Source organism: Zootermopsis nevadensis, unplaced genomic scaffold, assembly GCF_977971745.1.
Source record: "Zootermopsis nevadensis isolate Lab colony 2312 unplaced genomic scaffold, Znev_1.0 Znev_ptg000024l, whole genome shotgun sequence".
Lineage (NCBI taxonomy): Eukaryota > Metazoa > Arthropoda > Insecta > Blattodea > Termopsidae > Zootermopsis > Zootermopsis nevadensis.
Window position 1 is genome coordinate 3733041 of NW_028259156.1, and position 19337 is coordinate 3752377.

The following is a 19337-nucleotide window of genomic DNA, read 5'->3' on the forward strand; positions in this document are numbered from 1 at the left end:
ATGACAACGCTCCAGCGCACACCGCCCTCAAAGTTCGGCAGTTTTTGGCCTCAAACACCATGGCCGTCATCCCGCACCCTCCTTATTCGCCGTGTGACTTCTACCTCTTCCCAAAGATGAAAATTCAGCTAAAGGGAAGGAGATTTGAGACGATAGAAGAGATTCAGGCAGAATCGCAGATGGTGCTTGACAGGCTGACAAAGAAAGATTTCCAGGGATGCTTCCAGGCTTGGCAGCGGCGCTGGGATCGTTGTGTTCACTCCCAGGGGAACTACTTCGAGGGTGATGGATGAATTTAATACCTGAGATAAGAGTACGGGTTTTTATACGCGGTCTTGAAACTTTCCGATCGCACCTCGTAGATGTCACGTACGCACCAGACAGTATGTCGGGAAGGATGCTGGCGAAGCGACTGCGAATATCCGCCTTCGTCCAGCGGTAACTCGAAAACGATACCAAAATATGAAAAGGAAGAATCAAAGATAAAAAGAAACAACCATATATAAAAAAGAAGAAAACCAAACAGAATGAAAAATGATGAAAAACAACTATTTTCAGAAAATATCGTATTTAAAAAAAATCTTAAACTATATCTTTTTTCAAAAGTCGTCAACATTTTTACTAATAACGTAAAATACATCACAATTAACGCCACTGCTCACACATTCGCATATAACGATTAGGATTGGTCGAGGATATGCAGAAGAATGTCTCCTGTCCCCTCCCCTCCGCTCTTGGTAACATCCACGTCACACATCTCTCTCTTATCAGAAACACTTTCCAGTCAGTCTCTGACCAGTCACACCGCAACCCAACTCAACACAACACAGACAATTCTAAATTTCTCCGCGAAAATGCTTCGCATGATAACCGCGGTGTTACTGTTCTGTTCTACAGCTGACGTAATTGGATCACCAAACGCGTATAATGTGACAGAATCTTCTCACACGGAAGCAAATATCACTACAATCCCGAGAGACGTGGAAAATAAGACAATGTACGAGGATTACATTCTTCTGCAAGACTGGTTTGTGGCACCTCATTTGCTGACTGTACTCCTGGCTGCTTCAGACAAGATCCATAGCTCGAGATGTAAGACCCAGAGTCGCCTTTATTTGAAAGAACTACGCAATTTCACGATGTGGGCAGCGCAGAGTAAGTAAAACATTAAATTATTATTACAATAAACAATTTCATCGCCAAATGTTATTTATTCGATCGAATCAAAGAACATAAGATGGAAGAGACGTGTAACACGCACGGGAAAGAGAATTTTTGTTAGAAATCATAAAGGAAGAGACAATTTGGAAGATCTGGAAGTAGATGGGAGAGTTACAGTAAAATGTATCTAAAGGTAATAGTGTCTGGTAGTTTGTAATGGATTCCTATAGCGACTATGAACGTTCGAATTTTGTGTAAAGCGGTGAGCCACTTTTAACTTCTCAGGAGATACCCTGCCCCGAATGTAATGTGAAGCCACGATCTTTAGACTCCATGACTACATCAAAGCTCAGGCGGTTTGCCGCCGGTTTCACACCGCGGAGACTTCTAGTCGCGAGTCTGTGCGATTTGTGCAGGGCAAAGTCGCACTGAGACATGATTTTACCCAAGTACTCCGGTTTTACACTGTTAAAATAATAATAACAATAAACAATTTTAAAATTGTTATTAATTAGATTTAAATATTGTACAAGGTCCGTAGAATATTCCGATATTACACCATTATTTCTAAAATAATAAATTCATTTGCGTCTTATAATCGACAAAATACAGTAATTCAAATGTCATAGTTTTACTATAAAGTTCAACCGAGGTTTCAGAATACTTTTTACTTACAGTCACTGGCATATAATCTTATCAAATACTTAAGCAGAAATATGGAATTAGCCTCCCCCCGCCATTTCTGTGGCTTGAAGTCACCAATACAGCGTTGGTATCTTTGCTACGCTGCAAGTTATGAGCTATCATCCCTCGCCTGAACTTAACTACTCGTGATTTAAAGTTGTACAAATTCTCTGAGACCCTGAGGTGTACTTTTGGTGACGAATGTTATATTACGCACAAACAGGTTTAAATAACATTTCAAATGTACACTTTTGTCTCCAAAAACACACAGAAAATCAATGTTAAATTATCTTTTTCTCAATATGTTTAGGTAAATCTGTGGTTGCCAGATATTTGTTAATCTTGGACAAGCAAAATATGATTGGATATTTCGAAGGCTAGCACGTTCCATCACAATGCAAAGTAAATTATTATTAAAATGTATAAAAACCTTCACTTAAGTACAACGTAAAAGTTAAACACGCTATTAACTTATAAAATATATTAGACCTATAGTCTGAGCATATATGAAAGGGTTATATATATTTATTCTTTTTTAGAGCTTTAAATGTAATGCCATTATATTACTCGTCAATGTTTGGGTGCTGGGAACGCATGTCATTAACTTACATTGATTTACATTATAAAAGAGTTTCAATTTACGCCGGTTCGTCCAGGAACGCATCCAAGGCGTAAATCGAGGGCTACCTGTACATGTAGTAAATACCGCCCAGCCAAAGATGTAGCCGGAAAATTCTCTATGCTCAAGGTTAATTCGGCCGAAGCGTAAATCTCGGTATTCACGTAAACCTACTGTCGAGGTTGAGAACAAAATATATTTTTTCTGAACTTCGGTAAATCAATAATGCGAAGAAGCAGAATATTTATCTTTCCCTAAATGAATAAAAGACATTTCAGACAAAATTTTAATTCGCTAATGATTTAATACACAGCTAAAGCCTCTTCTTACGACACATTCATCTTTTGAATGGTCTTCCATACATTTCTATAGAAGTACAAACATTGGTATCTATTAAAGTATCTTGGTCAATTATCAGCTTTCGGAGCTTCAAGAAACTACAGCTAACTTTGTTGTAGTACACAAAACGCATTTGTGCATTTTAATTTTCCTCAATTTTCGCTTCTCATTATTTATGACAAATGAATTAACTTCTGAGGCGCTGAATAGCCACATGTGTGTGTACAGTTTCTTCAGCTATCTAAAACATATGTTAACAAAGAGTACAGCATACAATTTTCTCTTATTATCACTACAACACTAATCACAAACTCAGTCGATTACGTATTCATAGAAAATAACAAACTCTACACAGAAGATGGCTGTCTTCTGTTTTCTTGCGTCGAGTAGTCAGATAGAAATTTACCTAAGTTTCAGAAGTACTTGTTGCATCCATCATCAGAACGATGATGGAGGCAACAAGGACCTCTGAAACGTCGGTAAACTTCTACTAGACTATACGGCGAAACAACCCAAAAGCCAGCCATCTTCAGAGTCTGCCGTGAAAACCTCACATCCAACATTTCCAAATGATATGGGCACCTGACTACATAATGACTTTCATACTTTGCTGCGTTATGGTATGATAACCTCAGCATACTACATTACTTCCATATAAAATATTCTTTTTTGTTTATTTCAAATCCAGTCAGAAAATTTATGAATACAAACTGAATATTATGTAACGATCAACAGTGAAACCAGCTAACACTACCAACATTTTACGACCTCCTGAAGTCGCTGGACTATGTTAATGGGTTAAGAGCACATCGGATACTGGACAGAAGACCCAGTGAGCCCCAGTACCGTACTAAATATCGAGGTAGCTGAATGCCATAGATCCCTTCAAAGATCGAAATCTGCACTTTCCGCACTATATATATATATATATATATATATATATATATATATATATACACACATATATATATATGTCATTCACAAATTCGATTCGAGTACAAAATTAGGTTAAGTTGCTTCATGACATTATACAGAAAAGCAAACCATTCAAATAACGTGAACTCTGTTTACCACGTATACACTTAAGATCGAAAGAAAGAGTAATTTCTTTACCTTTGTTTGTAAACATCTGAGGGTCATTCAGTTATTCCGTGAAAAATTAACCATGTCCCAAGTTCCGAAGGACCTTGTTTCTTACTCGTAACTCGTATTTCAAACACGACTATTGCAATCGACAACTAATTAGTTTCGATTATAATCGATACGTAATTTGAGGTTCTCGATCGGGAGTAGATATCGATGTTGGTCTTCTCGATTGTAACGCCGTGTGTACTGAAGGTGGGAGAGAGTATATTCCTCCGAATCATTGATAAAAGTAATAATAAAAAGACACCAGATATTTTGATGCGATCGAATCTGTTATGTTGACATTTTACATTTGTATATTGCCTTATAACAAAATCTAATAATGGCACTAGTGTTATAAGTAAAGCTGTCCGTAGTTCTTAATTTAAGCAGCACAGTACACATACAGGAGGTCAATGGTTACTTCATGTCTCGACCATTTACCCCCAAGGCTCCAGAACCAATCCAGGTAATAAAAATGCTACCTTGCCAGGAATCAAACCCCTGTAGTCCTATCCAATGCACTGTCACCTGTTCCGACTCATAGCATCAGTGGTATTAAAAGTTACGACGTGTAATTCTTCGGAACTCCGATTATTTTTGTGAAACTGAATTTTCATATCAACGAATATAAATTTTATTGTCTTCTAAGATTCATCACCGGAATCTGGTAACATATTAACCGAAGTAGCCTTCTCCATTAGCACATCCCAAAAGACAGCCAGCGATATTCATGTGTGTTTTGCCTGTGTAATGACTACTTTCTATCTCTAGTGTTCGACTCGGCTGCCAAGATTCCAGTAGGCGTTCTAGCAGGAAACCAGTACCACCTGGGACATTACGACGAATGCGTGGAAATATCGCTGGACGCCGGAGAGACTTTCGGCGGAATGCTAGAAGGACAGTACTGCTTAGCAGAAATACAATTTGACACCGCAATTTCTCTGGAAGCAGACCCTTACACCCTCAACTACGACCCCAAGTCCTCTGCTTTTGAAAAGATTAAGGTGAGAGCTAATGAGATAAAACCCTATAGATGGCCTTTCTGAAGTGTACGTTTGTCGAGAATAATCGATTAATATTAACAGTCCGATTTTTCCGAAACAATGAAACTAATTGTTGTGATTTATTGGGAACCTGATTCGCAGTACAAACACGACCCATCCAAAGTACGACGTGACGTCATGCACTGGGCTTTGTGTACGCCCGCTTCGTGTTCTCCGGAGGAACTGAACGAAGTTTTGAAACAAGAGCTCACCAAGGTCGGCGAATCTCACGGCATCCAATTCACATCCCACATATCGCACGAACTTTGTCACACTTTGGACCACACACAGCCTTTATCAGCTGGGGATATTGGCTACTTGTAAGTATCCTACCAAGAACCAGTTCGCCTGGCACGTGACCTAAACCTTTCAGCTTTCATTTTACGAAGGGTAAGAACTGATACGTAAGTTGTCCATCTGTCCCCGTACACATGTTTCATATGCAGAACTCCTTGATGGATTCTGGTGAAATTTGGTATTGACAGTGCACTTTAAAAATTCACGAGGTGCCTCGTTCAAATCTTGACCGGGACACTGACTAACTTGGCTGTAATTTCTTGTTATTTTCATGAGGATTTAAATGTAGATCATAAATAGGCCACAACCATTTGCTGTCAAATATTTTCAAGTTCACCGAATGCGATAATTTCTGAACAGCAATCTTTAGTAATGTACAATATAGTTACCATCTCACACAGAAGTAAAAATTACACTGAAAGATCAACAGAAATTATTCAAAACCGAGTATCTTTGGAGAAGGTCTCTGTATAATACTAGTATATCGGTTTTTTTTAATTAATATTATCACAAATTAAATTCAGCATAATCCTCCTTATAGCCTAAATATAAGATGAAATATAATCATTCATTATCGTGTTCACAATAGGCCAGCAGTCTCTAGTTCACAGAGAAACTACGCACGCACATTTTTCAAATTTACAAACATTTTACGTAATTTCTTAACAAGTTTGTTGATCCTTTGCATACACTTACCGGTATATTCCAGAAGAGACTTAAGTCTGGAGCACACAATTCTACGCGCGCCATACTTGAATATGGAAGAGAGAGATCGTTGCGCCATCTTGCGATAAAATTCTAAATTATTTATTTCTAAAGGAAAACCAATAATGTGGCACATTGCAGCCAACAAAACAAACTTCTTACTTATCAAACAAAGCAGTGCAACCAAAAAAGTAATTTACCTGCATTGTAACGATTTTTAAAAACGCAAAAACACTAACTCATTTCTACGGCGGACATAGACGTTTCAATAACGCTTTAATTTCACTGTTCAAATACATACATACAAGAGGCTAAATTTCTATGCTAAAAAGAATTTGTTACAAATTTCATACTATTGAAATATTTAGTTACCTTGGAACCACTAATCTCTTTAAACAATCAAATACGTACTTATGTAATACGCACACCCGATAGATAGTTCAGTATCAGTTCGTTGAATATATTAAACTTTATTTTTATTTGTAAATTTCGATCTAATCTCTGTCTAAAACAATCTGTAAATCAAGCCTATGTCATAAATTGTTTTATAAACATTAATATTTAATTTGTAAGAAATATAACATCATGTTGCCCAGTTTCCTTAAGACTTTAATAAATCTCACGTATCTCATTTTCAGGTTTGTTCTGATATCACTTATAAGTTTGCTCGTGTCCAGCACATTGTACGACTACAAATTTACCACTGACCTGCCTGAGAATAAATTAGAACCAAGTGGGTATATGAGTTGTATTATTTTATATAAATTCTATATTTAACAAATATTTTACATCATATTGCCATTCAACCTAGTGTTATAGCTGTTGAGTTACCACGTGAAAATAGAAAAATAATTGAATGTCAAAATTCCACCAAATTTTTCAACACGTTAATATTAAAATTGCTATCCTGTTAATTCTCAGTCTTACAGATGGGACATGGCATTAATCGTGTACGTTTAGCCGGTAGGAAATATGATAAATATTTTTAATTTGTAAACGTAAAATAATCGAAAAATCTTGAACATAAAAGATGTACCAGTATTGGATGCTGCTGGAACGATTGTGAAATACAAGAGAATTGAATCGGATATATGGAACGTCATTTGAAGTCACTTTTTAAAACACATACTAAATTTTCTTTAAAGTGTCATTAGTGGTCAAAAGAGTTAGGTATTATTGTATTAGTAGCCACGTCAAAATGACTGGAGCTCTTTCCATGAATACGCTTATGGTTTCAATGTACAAATTTCTTTATTTGCTTTGATTTGTTATCCAACACACAACCGCGTTAAGGAAACGGGCCTTCTTATATAAATCAATCACTTTACAGCCAATTAGCTACATAAGAACACAAGTTATATTACAAAATACTGTACATTTAAATGTCAGGAATAAATCCCTGTCTACATGTCTAAATTAATTTTAACTTCCAAACTCCAATCTAATAAAACGAACTGTAATAAATTAAATAACTGGGTTTTTTCCTTTCAAATATTTCATTGCGTTTGCTGATAAAGTTGAACGCAACTGGCATTTCCTGGTACCGGGGTGGAACTGCATAAATTACTGCCAAATGCTACAAGGTTATCCCGATAAGTAAAATATCACTTAAAAGACAATACAATCAACCAGGAAGTCATAGTTACCATAAAATGGAGAAAGCTTTATTAGTAATCAGCAGGCAAAACGTAATTTTATACTAAAAAATTATTCATTCACAAACATCTCAACCGATCAAAATTCTTACAAATTCCTACGGTTTCTTCAGATAACAATGTAACCTTTCTAAAAAAATATATTTATTCAATAAATATAGAGCAAAAGTAACTTTACATTAAATTATAATTGATTTTTATAATACATCATTATACCCTTAATAAATTATAATCTATAAACGTTGCTTGTTTTTCAGCTACGAAGAACCCGTCAAAAATGGAGAAAATATTTTTGTGTTTCTCCGCGAGACGAAGCGTTAAGAATCTTTTCGCCCGAAATTCCATTCATCCAGCTCTTGAAACAACTCACGGTGCCAGAGTATTTTTCATGTTGATGATAATTATGGGACACAGGATTATTACATATGGAGGTCATCCTATATTCAATGCTGAAACCGAGGAAAGGGTACGCAATCCTCGAGTCAAAATACACAACAAATTTCGTATTCAGAATTGTCCAGAACCGAATCACAATTCTGATTGTCCTAAGCGAAGTTTTCTTTAAAATGATCTCACTGTAACTTTGAAAACATCTGACGAATGTAAGTAGTAACAAAACTAAACTCTTAACAGAGAAAATACATTTTCTCGACAACAGAAAAACATTTCGTCGATGTCCTAAAGCAAGTTGTCTAGAAATAAATAAAAACTTTTACAACACTAAGAAATCACTTTATAATATTTATACAAATGTAATTATACAATGAAAATGTTATCAAATTTATAGGATTGATTTTACTAAATTGAAGGTAATGTAATTTATTAATCAAATTGTAGTTATAATTTCCGGACTTAAAACCCTTTAACTTAACGCCAGAAAATCTACTAGTGTGTGGTCTTTGAGCATAAAATGTGTATTCATACATTTTAATTGCTTGTTTTTTCACTTATTCTGTATTTATAGTTATCATATTATATCCCATTGCATAAAAATGAATGAATTATTACCATGATTTTTAAAGTTACAGAAGACATAAAAGACAAATTAGTTCACTTATCTTAACCGATTTAACTTAATTAAACTAGCCAAAACATTTTTTCCTTATCTCTAAGGTCTTTGTTTGTTATAATGCATACAAATTTATTCCTAAATAGATTAATTATTAATTTATATTTAATATTAACGTACAAATATTGCTGAAACATTTTTAAGTGAAGCAGACATAAGGTTTGTGCCATAACTTAACTCTTCAATTTTCCTGTAACACGACAGAAAAAATTTAGTGTAATCAACAAATTCCTTGAGGATTTCTGTCTTCTGGGTTGTTGGGCTGTGTAGTCTGGTCGATGTTTACCAACGTTTCAGAGGTCATACTGCCTCCGTCATCAGGGCAATAAGTACACATCGCCCTAATTATGAAGGTAATTTCTATCAGACTACATGGCTCAAGATTCCAGAAGACGCCCTGCCCTGATGACGGAGGCAGTGAGACCTCTGAAACGTTGGTTAACATCGACCAGACTACACAGCGCAACAACCCAGAAGACAGAAATCTTCATACTCTGAAGACGGAGGCAGTATGACCTCTGAAACGTTGGTTAACATCGACCAGACTACACAGCGCAACAACCCAGAAGACAGAAATCTTCATACTCTGATGACGGAGGCAGTATGACCTCTGAAACGTTGGTAAACATCGACCAGACTACACGACGCAAAAACCAGAAAACAGAAAATTCATACTCACCGTGAAACCAACAAATCATACAACATATTTCGCTGCGTCTAATATATTTTGTTTGTTCCACAGCTTTTTCGGAGCATACCATCTATGTTACTGGGTAATGGAACGGTTATTGTAGACGGATTCTTTACCCTGAGTGGATTACTGATGTCATATTCCTTATTAGAGTCCCAGAGCAAATCAAAACGAACCAGCTTAGCAAAATCGGTCCTTGTACGTTTCTTCAGGTAAGAAATAGTAAAACTCTGTCGTTACAAACTGCGTCAAATTGAATTGACTGTAAGCCTATAAATCTCATTCGTTCTCGTATCATACGCTAAATTATTGCACCAAATATGACATATTATAATATCCGCTTCGTGTAACATCAGTGTCTTGCAGTAGAGGGGCTGGGAGAAATGTGGATAACACGCTTTGCGCATGCTCTGCTCAGTATTACCGTCCGAAATAGCATTTATCTTCTGTGCGCATGTGTAACAACATATCGAACACAGAACGTTATTTAATCACTGAATTCCTCTTTAATGTACTGACACGTGAACCTCTATGTCTATGGAGTTCAGACGCAACGTAAACTGACGAAACCTATTTATTTCGACGATAAATTTCAAACACAAACACAGGCCTATATCAATTTTAATTACTGAATTAATCGGGATTAGAATAATTAATGGTTAATAAATTATTTACAAAAAACGAGTAAAAATACGTGGTATAACTCCCTTCAAAAGTTTAAATTTATACAGTGGGTTTAACAAAAAAATAAACATTACTAATTATATATAGTTTAATCGAATCTTTTCTACAGCACACACTACAAGTACATATTCCAATTATCTACGTTAAATTTTTGAGACAAAATTCAAGATCCATAACGTACAGTTAAGTGACTAAACAGTATTTAGAGGACACAAGAGGAGAATAATATTAAAATAAATCTTAAAAGAATAGTTTGGGAAATTGTAAAGCGAATTCATCTGACTCAGAATACTTAAGAGAGGAGATTTCTTGAAATCCATGCAATGAACTTTCGTAATGCACAAACACGACTTTTATTAACCATCTGACCGACCATCAGCTTTTTAGTAGAACTTTACACGGCATCACGTTATTGATTTAATGTCTGAAATTCTGTAGAACAGTTTATTTAACATTGCCGTTAAAGCTCAGACTATACGTCATCAAATTGTGTTATAATTAATAATGAATTTAAAAGAATATAGAAGGAAGCAGCCGTGGCCTAATTTAAAATACTATACCCTCATTAAGCTATAGGGATTCAGGTTAGAATAAGAATACTAAACTGCTCATATCAAAGGGATATTACGACACAAAATGTCAGGAACTTACATTAATTTGTGACAGTGATGACAAGTCTTAAGACGTCTCGCACTATCGCCATGTTACAATTATAGTTAATTGACCTCTGTAGTGCCATGGCTTTCGTACGATATTTAGTTAAAATCTGTCAATTAATTTATAATGTATGAAACGCGGAGACCCACACATCTGTAGGTCCAAAGCGTATCCATCCGTTTAATAAGAAATAAAGACTAAAAATGTAATTCTAAGATAAACGTCTTAGTGTAAAAGTGGTAACTTCACAGAAACAGTACGTTCATAGGACTTGACGCTTAAAATCTCTGACGATTAGTTGAATTTTATCAAAGCTGAAGTCAATTGTTTCGGAGACCGTTTTTGCTTCCATCATCACGGTAATGCTTAAGTGGTATTTGTAGTTATATGCATATTCAGAGACATTATCGCAATATCTTGTACCCTTAACCAACAAGTTATACATTCAATCATTCACTTTTGACAGAGGCACAGACGTTTTCTGAAACATTGGTTTTTCCGCGAATATTTCGCAGCTGACAGAATGAGAAAAGTGTTCAAGTATCTTTATAATAACAAATCTTAATACGAGATGAAGACCTGTCAAAGATTCATAAGACGTGTGGCGTATTGCGCAGATTGACACCATCGTATATGATGTTGGTGTTCTTCCATGCCACCCTCCTGCACCACATGGGATCTGGCCCTTTCTGGGACGTCACAGTGGGGCGTGAGCAACGGCGGTGCGCGACTAACTGGTGGTCTAACCTTCTCTATATCAACAACTACATCAACGTCCGTGAAATGGTGAGTAAATTACGTAATTGTCAACTGTTTCCTAGGTTTTGTGCTATAATGTCATTAGTTTTACAATTCAACTAAAGTTGTACAGTAATTAGAATAGATTCTTAAAAATCATATATTCTACATTATACAGGGTGATTCCAAAAGGACTTTACTACTTTGAAAGTATATAGAAATTTAATCAGAAAGCTTACATAATTGGTTCCAATATTTGATGCTAAATTTTGTCATTCTATAGACACGCAAAAGATGTCACGAGATGTTAGTGAGACAGAAATAAAAAAGGTGTGTTATATGGCAACATTTTATGTACAATTAACAAATAAAAATGCATAGGTCTATACAAAACACTATTGTTTATGTATTAATAGTCTGCACAGAACAATACATGCGACATGTAAAAATATTGGCTGACCCCCCTCCCCATGACCGATGGGAGTATAAATCAGATTATTCGTACCCATGATGATGGAGGCAACAGAAACCTCCGAAACGCGCTACAACCCAGAAGACAGCCATCTTCATGTTTTCGTTGCGTCCTAAGCCACCAAGAAGCATGTGTACCTTCTACTCTACCGGTTTATAACATCGCAAAGAACGAATATGGAAAGTAGATTTCGCCTTTTGGGTAGGCCACACATCGCACTCTCATTGAATCACGTATTCTTTTTTTTTTATAGTGCATGTTCCAGTCCTGGTACCTCGCGGCGGACTTCCAGCTGTACATAGTTTCTCTGTTGGCCGTCTCCATAATAGCGCGCTGGCCTCGCCTGGGCTACGCGGCACTTGGACTACTCACGACGACCTCCGTAGTCGTTTCTTCAGTCCTCATCTACCAGAATCAGGCGGAGGCACTCCTATTCCCATATCCCGAGTAAGCAAACCTCAAGTGAGGATCTTCAGTAAACCTGGTATCGGGTTTGTTAAGTTCGACGTCAAACAAAACTGAAACTTTGTAATTTTCCCACAATCGGCAATACCAACGCGACGCAACCTCAAATGATATGATATGACAGATTTTCTTTAAGTTCAGTGTACACTTCACGCAGGAGGCTACTCCGAACTAGCTCTCCGTCTATATTTCCTAAAATCTATGCTCTTAGTCGTAAAGTGGAAGGATTATTCTCTGTCATTACGTATTATCCTCTGCAAGGATGCAAGCGTCATCATGACGTCATCTCTCGGGTGTTGGTGTTCATCGTCCATACGCAAATATTAACTCCAGAGTGGCTTTCAGAATTTTCGTGAAGTGCCCAGTCTCTGCGCAATCGACTCCTCTCGATCACCTCATAGCACGACCAGTCAGTCCATCCGGGGTAACAAACTAAACCAGACAAGATTTTTACCTTCATCTTTAAATTATTTATAATTTATTTCCTTTCTTACGAATCTAGACCTTCGCTGGGAAAATTCAAAAGACAGTCACAATAGGACAATCTACAGCCAAAGACAGCTTCCAATATGCAGATTGGAAGCTGTGCGATACGTTTGTTTTTACGTGTCATTGTGAGTGTGGACAGATTTCGCTTCTGTACCACGTGACCCCACCGAAATCGGACCACATCAGCCTCCCCACCTAGTCACATGGCGTTCTTCTGATTGGCTTTACCCAAGTGTCACGGGAAAAATGAATATGCTATAGCCTCTCGTTTCGAATAAAATACCCACGTGTCAGCTTTGCCAGTTTCATTAAATAGGATGCTGGTCCGACGTCTTTGGTCCCACAGTCGGGGTACACCCGGAGGTACTGAGAAATACCACCGTTACAAAAGTTCCTGGATCATATTGTACCGACTTAAACCAGTAACTACAAATGACGTCTCCCGGAGACCAAACTGAAGTTGCTATTAACGTTTTCAAACATATGTTGAGGATTCTGGGCCGAGGAAGTTTCGAACAGACGGAATTTTGTCGTGTTGGGGACTTCCGATTTCGTGTTTCGTAGAAACAGTATTTTTGTAAATAAAAGGGGTTTGTTAGCGAGACGATGTGAAATATAGAGCTGTAGAACAAATCCGAAAATGAGGCTTATACATCAATGATCCGTTTGTTGTGAAAGATAAGCGAGTAATGGAGGCTTCTGTTGGAACACCTAGACACGGATTAAGAAAAATGAATGGATCTTATGACCGGGAAAGGATTCATTAAGCTAAAGAATGAGCCTAATTGAGACATTTCGTTAAAACGACGATGAACATTTAGTTTCCATAAACAGGAAACATGGTTTAGCATCACAAAGGTTAGTTATTTCCCAAGAAAAGAACTTTTACTGCTAGAGAAAACTGATAGTGAATTTCGGTTGATTTACAGTAACATGAGGGATCTCAGAGACAGTTCGTACTTCCAGACCATTTATGTGGGGACGCAACACAGGGCTACGCCGTACTTCGTCGGGGTCATTTCTGGTGTCGTGCTTTACAAGCTGAGGAATTGTAGCCACAGACTCGGGAAGGTACGTATATATTTTGACCAATGGATCAATAGTCACGGAGACCACAGTTAAGCTCATGAGTCAGTCTGTGATAAGTCTAGAATGATCGCTCTGGCACTACATTCGCGGAAACAGGTCTGCCCATGCGCCAGACAGGAGAATGGAAACAGAATGACCGTCTGATGGAACCTGCAAATCTGCGCATGCGCAATCTTTCAGTCGTCAATTGCATTTACAACCATCAATTACTATGCATTCTCAAACAACATAATCGCTGCTGATACCAAGTACAGTCAAACCTCGGTTCACGAACGCCTCGGATCACGAACAATTCAGTTTACGAACAAATTTTCCGAAAACAATGCGTCTGTGTCTCGAGTTACGAACACGCAAGCCGTCAACGTCGTGGAGCGATAAGCTGGGAGTATCAGCGTCGGCAGTATTCGTAGAAGAAGAAGAAGTACCCCAAGTCACAGAATTAACACTCAGAGACTTTTGGAAACACCATTTTAATATTCTTCATTGCTTAACTCTCGTTGACAAAGCCTGGCAGCAATTGACTTACAGGACCATGAATTCAGCCTGGAGGAAATTATGGCCGGAATGTGTTGCAGGCAGAGACTTTGAGGGCTTTGACAATGAAGATTCTGCTGTTATCGATGATATTGTGTCTCTAGACAAAAAACATGGGCTTGTAAGTTAACAATGAAGATGTGGAGGAGTTACTAGAGGACCACAAAGATGAACTCAGCACAGAAGAACTGGAACAAGTACAGAAGCAGCTACAAAAGGCGATTGTGAACGAAATGTCTTCAGAGGGAGAGGAAGGAAGGGAGGATGTTCCTACTTCTTTGATCCGTGAAATTTGTGCAAAATGGGGTGAGGTGCAAAGTTTCGTGGAACGATATCACCCCGATAAAGCAGTAGCAAGCCGCAGCATAAACATTTTCAATGGTAATGCCATGTGTCATTTTAGAAACATTTTAAAACGTAGACAAAAACAAATCACGCTGGACAACTTTTTAGTGAGACAGAGGCCCAGTGAGTCTGATGCAGAGTCGAGTGCTGCCAAGAGACAGAAAAAAGAAAAAGAATCCCCTTCCAAACAATAACATTTCACTTCCTCACCACCTTCCACTTACGCCGTCAACTCTCCTCCATAACTAAATTAAGTTTTCGTCTATATTTGATCTGATTAGTGTTGTGTTCATCTTTTTTGTGATAGATTTAATGGTTTACATTTATTTTGTGTTAAAAACTTGTGCACAAAGTACTGATATAAAATTTTAAATAAGTAATCATCTGAGGTCCAGGAACCGATTAATCCATTTTACTCTAATTCCTATGGGAAAATAGTTTCGGTTTACGAACATTTCGGTTTACGAACGACCTTCAGAGCGAATTAAGTTCGTAAACCGAGGTTTGACTGTATTTTTTTCCCTGCCTGCTGTATAACTTGCTGTATGTAGTAAAAATCAAAATCTTATTACTCTAAACTCGTCTTTGAATGGTCAAGAATATTTGATTCCCCGTGTCGTTTCGAGAAACGATTATCTCGAGCGAGACTAGCCATAGCAAACATGTTCATGTGTGTCGAAAATTACTCTTTCGGAATCTGACCATGGACAAGGGGGCAGTTTCAGAAACGTTGGATTTCAAGAAATTACGACGATGGCTAACAAAAATCTTCTGTAGGAAATCAAAACCCCTGTCGTTCTCCTGTCCTGATCGATACACCGGCCTCTCCCATATCGACTATTACAACTGGTATAGTAACAAATGAATTTTCAATTTTGTTGACAGGTGCTGTCTCACGTCGCCTACATCTCGTGTTTTTGGGGATTAGGCACAGCCATTCTGCTGTCTGCGTACGTGTTCTTCATCCCCGGGAGGCCATACAGCGCACTTGAGGCAGCTTTGTACGGACCCTTACACCGCATCGGCTTCGCTCTAGCAGTGTCCTCCTCCTACATAATTGTCTCTTGTGGACAGATTGGTAACGACATTTCCACCCACTGCTCCTATTTCAGCAATAAGTCGAACTGCCCTCCCGTACCAAAAAAAAACAGATAATGATGAAATACAAATTGTTTGTTTGTCGTCAGTCTTTCGACTGGTTTGATGTGGTCCTCCATTTTCGCCTATCTTGCACCAATCTCTTCATTTCCACATCCTCAAAAATCCGCGTCACATATTCCAATCTCTGCCTCCCCCTACAATTCTTCCCTTCAACTGTTCCTTCCATTACCAAATTAACCAATCCTGGGTGCCTCAGAATGTGTCCCACCATCCTATCTCTTCTTCTCGTAAGATTTTTCCTTCGCCTATCCTGTCTAAAACCAGATCATTTCGTCCTTTATCAGTCCACTTAATTGTCAACATTTCAAATGCTTCGATCCTCCTTCATTCTGGCTTTCTCACTGACCATATTTCGCTTCCGTATAGCGCTGTGCTCCAAATATACAACTTCAGAAATTCTCGTATTCGATTACTTGTAAAATTTACAGAACATGTTTCATTATAAATTTTTTTGTTAAGGTTCATTTCAAACCTCTGTATATAATTCATCCTGTGTTCCAGAAATATACCAGAGGTTCTTCTCGTCGAAACCTTTCGTCGTGCTTAGCCGTCTGACATACGGAGCTTACTTGGCACACACATTGGGTCAGCTGTACGACCAGGGGACGCTCAGAGTTCCGCGGTATTTCTCAGTTTACACGGGGGTAAGTAAATCAACACAACGACGTTCACTAGGTCACATTTCTTAAGCAGGTCATTCATAATTAAATTCCGCTGATATTTTCCTCCATAGATCATGCTTTGTTTAGACCTAAATGTATTTGTACCACAGAGACTATAAAATATATTCCTGTATTAACTGAAACCTAGTCCTAGTCTTTCTATAGAAGCTTACAGTTGCTCAGCTTGTCAAATCATTCTCTGATAGTTCATTACCTCGTCCTAATCAGAACAACGCAGTTTATTCCCTTCTACAATATTGTTTAGGTTAATTTTAGTAGACTCTTACACTTTCATCAACAGGAAGGTTTTCGAATCGAGATATTTGTCTTCTCCAAATGCGTGCTACAGTTCAGCCCATCTCAACATTCTTGGTTAGAAAGTATAAATATAAAAATTATAATTACTACAGTTTGGTGCTGTCCGTTTGTTTCTAATGTTTTCGTTTTATTTTAATAACAACTATAATTTTCTTACATAAATACAAGATAATACAAATGTTTGCAATATAACTATAAATATATATTTTATTTCAGATTTGGTTATCGCTTGGTGACATCGTGATTGCGTTCGGACTTTCATTTTTTCTGCTATTACTTGTCGAAACACCTTTCAGATGCTTGCAAAAACTTATCATTAAGTGATATATTTGATACATAATTAAAGAGAATCTCTCTTTACGTCTAGGTGTAATAGATTGTTTTAAAGCATTTATGTGTTCTTATAGATCAAAATGTTAGCCTTAGTTAGACCATTTCAAAATTTTACACAGAAACTTAATTTCTTGCATTATAAAGAAATTATTTTTACATTACTGTTGTTACAAAATATATAATCGTGTCACTTCACTTTATATTCAAACAGATCTGTTATTTGTAATGAGTATTATATACAGAGTGTCCCGTAAATCCAACTACATAGGGAAACTATGTTACTTTAAAAAAACGCGAAAAGCAAAGATAAAAAGTTGCTGGAAATTTCGTGTTTCCAATCTCATCAGTTCGGAATTCTTAACTGGGACCAGCTAATATGGCTACGTTCTGTACAATACCATTAATAGAATGGTATAGCCACGTTGCCACATTAATGACTGCGAAATGGTGATGGGGGTGTTTCCAAATCAGAGATAAGAGTCAGTGAATGAAACAGAAAACAGCTACAACACGAAATACGTAGTAATTAAAACCAGGAAAACAAAAATGCCTAGCGAAGGGACGTAACAACGTCGCTACATCGCCATGATGTTGCCACGTACTTATGGAGACACAAAATTTGCAACAAAATTTCAGCCTTTATATTTTTCGGAATTTTGACTAATAACAGAGATTTCCTATAGCAGTAGATTTATATGTCATTATATATATATATATATATATATATATATATATAAAATAAGTACTACGAATAAAATATTTTGTTACAACATAATCAGAATGAATAAAATATTCTCTCTGTTATAACAACAAGCAGTTTTAATTGGATTTATACCCGTGGTTTCTATTCTAGTGTTTGTAAATTCCTTAAAATATTATGCCATAAATTATATTGGCATACGTTTGCATTCAGAACAGACAAACAGTATGACACTATACAAAACCGATCATTTTTCCGAACAATCTTAGCATTTAATTAACAATCACTCTCTAGTTAAGTAATTATTGTGACGGACAAACAAAGCGAAAGATAGCTGATCCTACGTCAACAAATATTTATTTGGCAAACGGAATAATTAAATACAGAATGTTTCAAAAAGATATATACACGTTATTATATGGAACATTAACCTTGTTATAGGTCTCTGTGTGTTATGTTAAAGAGTGGAGCCTAGTACGGTCTACACCTAACAGATGGCACTCCAATATATTTTAACTAAGTGCCAATGCTGACGTATGTAATGGTTTAGTTTATTAAAATGTCTTTATTTCATTAATCGAGTATGTGTACACATATTATTGGGACAGACAATGTAGTAAATGTAACAACGCTGTTAAAATAAACAGTTGTAAACGAAATTGAATCCGACTGCAAATACACGGATCACACATAGAAATGTCAACTTTCAATAACTTGTGGATAGAATATCCGTCTCCAAGGATAAAGATGGAGGTGGTAAGTTCCTTGGAAACGTTGGTATCTACCTAAAAGTACACACGACGTTACTACCCAGCAGAACAATATCATCTGTTCCTGGAAAAGATGCCTTAAAAACCAATATATCGTAATGTAGAGATACCATGTGTTTTGATTGAAAATAATAAAAAATTAAATCGTTTATTCACGATTTTTATGTATGAGAATGTAATGTTAAATAAAATTAAACATCCCAAATACACTCCTACTTCCGACAAAACACGTAGGGATTTTTTACTGTTATCGAGAAGTGTAAAGGTTTCCGAAAACAAGACACATGGTGATATGTAATATCATAGAAGGTGATGATGTTAAGTTCTGTCATCAATGAATTAATCCATAGCCCACAAATCCATGATCAAGACATCTAAGTTTCTATAACAATCAATATACAAATTTTTCAGTTCAAAATCGATTAATTAATCGACTTTACACAATATTGCACACGTAAATTAATAATACAATACAAGTATGTTTATAATTTCAAATGTATCCTATAGTGTTATAAATTTCAAGATATAT

General features: G+C 36.8%; 2 protein-coding genes across 9 annotated transcripts in view; one reads left to right on the forward strand and one right to left on the reverse strand.

The window, feature by feature from the left end:
- The window catches only part of Slob (Slowpoke binding protein), a 543833-nt gene that overhangs the window by 434911 nt on the left and 89585 nt on the right, over positions 1 to 19337 (reverse strand). The gene's annotated exons all lie outside the window — the stretch shown is intronic.
- Positions 750 to 18735, forward strand: LOC110833647 (nose resistant to fluoxetine protein 6-like). Its single transcript, XM_022071957.2, has 12 exons — positions 750 to 1155; positions 4703 to 4935; positions 5077 to 5294; positions 6615 to 6709; positions 7889 to 8097; positions 9443 to 9603; positions 11350 to 11518; positions 12196 to 12389; positions 13826 to 13967; positions 15750 to 15942; positions 16527 to 16669; positions 17222 to 18735. The coding sequence occupies exons 1-12, from the start codon at positions 855 to 857 to the stop codon at positions 17327 to 17329; spliced, it is 2166 nt and encodes a 721-aa protein (XP_021927649.2). The 5' UTR covers positions 750 to 854; the 3' UTR covers positions 17330 to 18735.